This window comes from Rosa chinensis, chromosome 5, assembly GCF_002994745.2.
Source record: "Rosa chinensis cultivar Old Blush chromosome 5, RchiOBHm-V2, whole genome shotgun sequence".
NCBI classification, from domain to species: domain Eukaryota; kingdom Viridiplantae; phylum Streptophyta; class Magnoliopsida; order Rosales; family Rosaceae; genus Rosa; species Rosa chinensis.
The window spans coordinates 56,666,538-56,670,425 of record NC_037092.1 but is presented as its reverse complement, the minus strand read 5'-3'; the positions used below and the strand labels follow the sequence as shown (position 1 = coordinate 56,670,425).

At 41.8% G+C, this 3,888-nt stretch overlaps 1 protein-coding gene across 1 annotated transcript; it reads left to right on the top strand.

The window, feature by feature from the left end:
- The first annotated feature begins 1,220 nt into the window (after positions 1–1,220).
- Positions 1,221–2,042, top strand: LOC112163708 (uncharacterized mitochondrial protein AtMg00310-like). The gene has a single exon (XM_024299987.1). It carries the CDS (start codon positions 1,221–1,223, stop codon positions 2,040–2,042), a length of 822 nt encoding a protein of 273 aa, XP_024155755.1.
- Positions 2,043–3,888: the final 1,846 nt, after the last annotated feature.

The window sequence follows — 3,888 nt, the reverse complement described above, 5'->3', positions numbered from 1 at the left end:
AATAGAGAGTCCGCTTTAATTGGAGAGATTGATGTCTTATGGGAAAAAGAGGAGAAGTATTGGACATAACGATCCATAATTAATTGGCTCAAAGCTGGGGACTCAAATACCAAGTTCTTTCATCTGACAACCATCCAAAGACGACAGCGGAACAGAGTGCTTAGGCTCAAGTCTGTAAGTGATGTTTGGCTGGATGGTGAGAGCACTATTCGCTCTGAAGTAGAAAATTGTTTCAAAAATATCTTCAAGAGCTCTGGTGAGAGAGATTGGAATGAGGCTTTACAAGCGGTGACACAGGTTATTACCCCTGAGATAAACTGTTCTCTCACCAAAGACTTCTCTGTGGAAGAAACTAAAGCCGTTGCTTTCCAAATGGGGGCTGACAAGGCTCCAGGTCCGGATGGTTTTCATGGTATCTTTTTTCATAAATTTTGGAACATCACCAATGAGACTATCAGGGCTAATGCAAAGGAGTTTCATCATACTGCACATATCCTTTCAGATTTGAACAAGACAAACATTGTACTCATCCCAAAGATCCCTTATCCTAAGAAGGTCAATCAATTTCGCCCTATTAGTCTTTGCAATTACTCCTACAAGATTCTCTCTAAAATGCTTGCAAATCTCTTAAAAGAGCTTCTGCCAAACATCAGTGTGCATTTGTTCTAGGACATCAAATCCAAGATAATATCTTGGTTGCACATGAGGCTTTGCATTATTTGAAGTTGAGGAAATCGGGAGAAATTCAAGAACTTGCCCTCAAGTTGGATATGAGCAAGGCCTACGATAAGGTGGAGTGGGATTTTCTTGAGGAGGTTCTTACTCGTATGGGATTTGGCAATGGATTTGTTCTATTAATTATGGCATGTGTTAAATATGTGTCCTTTGCTATAACTCTAAATGGAAAGGTAGGGGATTACTTCAAACCTTCAAGAGGCTTGAGACAAGGAGACCCAATTTCTCCTTATCTGTTCTTGTTTGTTTAAGATGTTTTCTCTCCTCTTATCAGAAGGACTTGTGAAGTTGGAACCCTACAAGGTATCAGGCTTAGTCAGCAAGGTCCAACTTTGTTGCACCTTTTCTTTGCTGATGACTTTCTTATTTTCCTGACGGTTACAACTGCTAATTGTTATGATATTATGCATATTATTGAAGTGTACTATGTTGGCTTTGGTCAGCTTGTTAATCACAGTAAGTCTACTCTATATTGTACACCTAACATGTCTGATGCTAGTGTGCACAATCTTTGTGATATTCTGGGAGTCCCTGCAACCATCAATCCTGGGTGTTATCTTGGTCTTCCTACCATTTGGGGCAGATCAAAAAAAGACTCCCTCTCTTTTATCAAAGCAAAGTTGGCTGACAAGATCCAAAATTGGAAGCTTTTCACTCTTTCAATGGCTGGGAGGGAAACTCTGATAAAATATGTTGCCCAAACTGTTCCCACTTTCCCTATGCATTGTTTTAAATTTCCAACCACTCCATGCAAAGAGCTTGATGCTATGATGGCTAATTTCTGGTGGGGGCAGAAGAAGGATGAGAATAAAATTTATTGGAGGAGTTGGGATTTTCTTGGTCAACCTAAAGATAGGGGTGGCTTGGGCTTCAGAAACCTAAGTGAGTTTAACACCTTGGTCCTAGCCAAACAAGTTTGGAGACTACACTCAAATCCTACTTCTTTTTGTGCTCAAATTCTAAAAGAAATTTACTATCCTTACTCTGATATCCTAAATGCCGGAAAGGGTTCCCGTGCTTCGTGGGCGTGGAGTAGCCTTCTTGATGGAAAAAATATAATTGTTGATGAGGCAAGATGGCAGGTTGGGAATGGAGAGTTAATTAATATTTGGGTTGACAAGTGGATTTCTTGTTCTACCCATGGTTTCTTGCTGCCTCTGCTCCCTGTGAACAGCTCTAGACCCCATATGGTGAAGGAATTAATTGACTGGGATACTAGGTCTTGGAAGCTTGATAGGATCAGTGACCTAATTTCTGAGGAGGACCTTTTGGATATTGAGTTGATAGCTTTGGTGACCGATCTTTGATGGACAAAATTATTTGGCCTCTGTCAAAAAGTGACCAATACTCGGTGAGGTCAGGCTATCATTTCAGACATTCTCAAAGTTTCAAGCCTACCACACAACAGGTTCACTCATCACACAGAGTTAATCACATAGTTTGGAAGGCGGTTTGGTCTACTCAGTCTACTCCTAAGATTTGAAACTTCCTATGGAGAATTTTGGTTAATGCTTTACTATCTTACTTAAATCTTCATTGAAGGAAGATAATCCCTTCCCCTTTGTGCCCTATATGTGATCTGTTCCCTGAATCTATTGAACACATTTTTCTTCAGTGTCCTGGTGCAATCTGTGTTTGGTTTGCTTCTGATTTAAACTTCAAGATCAATCTGCAAGCCATTAGTACTTTTGATTTGTGGTTTGAGAACATTATTCTCATGATGGATGGCTGCAAAAAAATTAGAGAGGAGTTTCTTACCAAAGTTGTTTTTCTCCTCTGGGAAATTTGGAAAGCTAGGAATGCTTATGTTTATGAGGCAGTTCCAATTGATCCAAGTTTGGTGGCCAGGAGAGCTGGTATGGCTGCGGCAAAATTTATCACCTGCAAAAACCACAATCCCATTTCAAGATCAGAGTCACACTCTCATATGCACTCTCAACAGTCTCAGGTATGTATTTTCCCTTCCCCCCCCCCCCCCCTTCCTTTAACATATCCCCCACTTCTTCTGCTCACCTTTCTAATTCTACTATCCTTTCTGGATATCCTCCCTCTGTTTCTCTTCGAACAGACCCGTCTCCTCATCATAATTCTTTGCTTTCCTTAAATCCCATATCCAGCCACCTCAATACTATTCCCTCTCTCATAATTAACCCCACTAATCCAAATGATCATCAATCCACCAACCCCACTGTTCCCTTTCATAACCATTCTGTAACCCATCATTCCTATTCCCAAATTCTTTTCCAAACCTCAAATTCAAAGCATCACCAACTTCATTCGTGTCTACCCCCACAGAACCATTCTCACTCTCATAACCACATTGTTCACCATAATCAATCTATGCCTCCTAGCTCTCTCTCCTCTCATGTGAGTATAGCCAGGTGTGATCTAATTCAAAACTGGAGTCCCCCTCCCCCTGGTCATATCAAAATCAACTGTGATGCTGCTTGGATTGAGAATTCGAAGCTTACCGGTGTTAGTTCTCTAGCTAGGGACTCTCATGGCATCTTGTTTGAGGGAGCTACTCTTTTATGTAGGACGGGGTCTGCATTGGAGGCGGAGGCGATGGCTCCAGCAATGGCTATCAATGTGGCCAAGCGTATCCCCTTTTCACCGATCATCCTCGAATCAGATTCGAAGTCATTAGTGGATACTGGATACTATCAACAATTCATCAATTACATGTTATTGCAGAATTGCTCCAATTGTGTCTATGATCAGGAATTCTATTACCTCGAACGCGCGTTTCGCTTGGTTTTGGATTCCAGGGAAGCGAACATTGCAGCTGATTTGGTTGCCTCGCTAGTAGGGAGGAAGAAGTGCCCGGAGGTCTGGATTGACCAGCCACCTTCTTCCCTCGTGCATGTCCTTTCTCGCGACGGTCTTCCTTGCCCACCCTTTCAAAATGATCAATGGAGATACCACTAACTATCTGAGGTTGTGGGTGTTGGTGTTTTCATTGGAGCGGTGCTGTCGGCTTTGTTTTTCTCTTGTATTCTCTTTTCTAGTTCTGTTCTTTTTTGTTAGTGCTCTGGTTTCTTAATTTGCTTGTCGTTTGGTTTCCTAGTCTTTGCTTTAGTTAGCTGTGTGCGAACCTCTAGTGTGTGCCTCCTCCTTTTTAGGCTGTATTGTTTTCTCTAGGCCTTGGGCCTC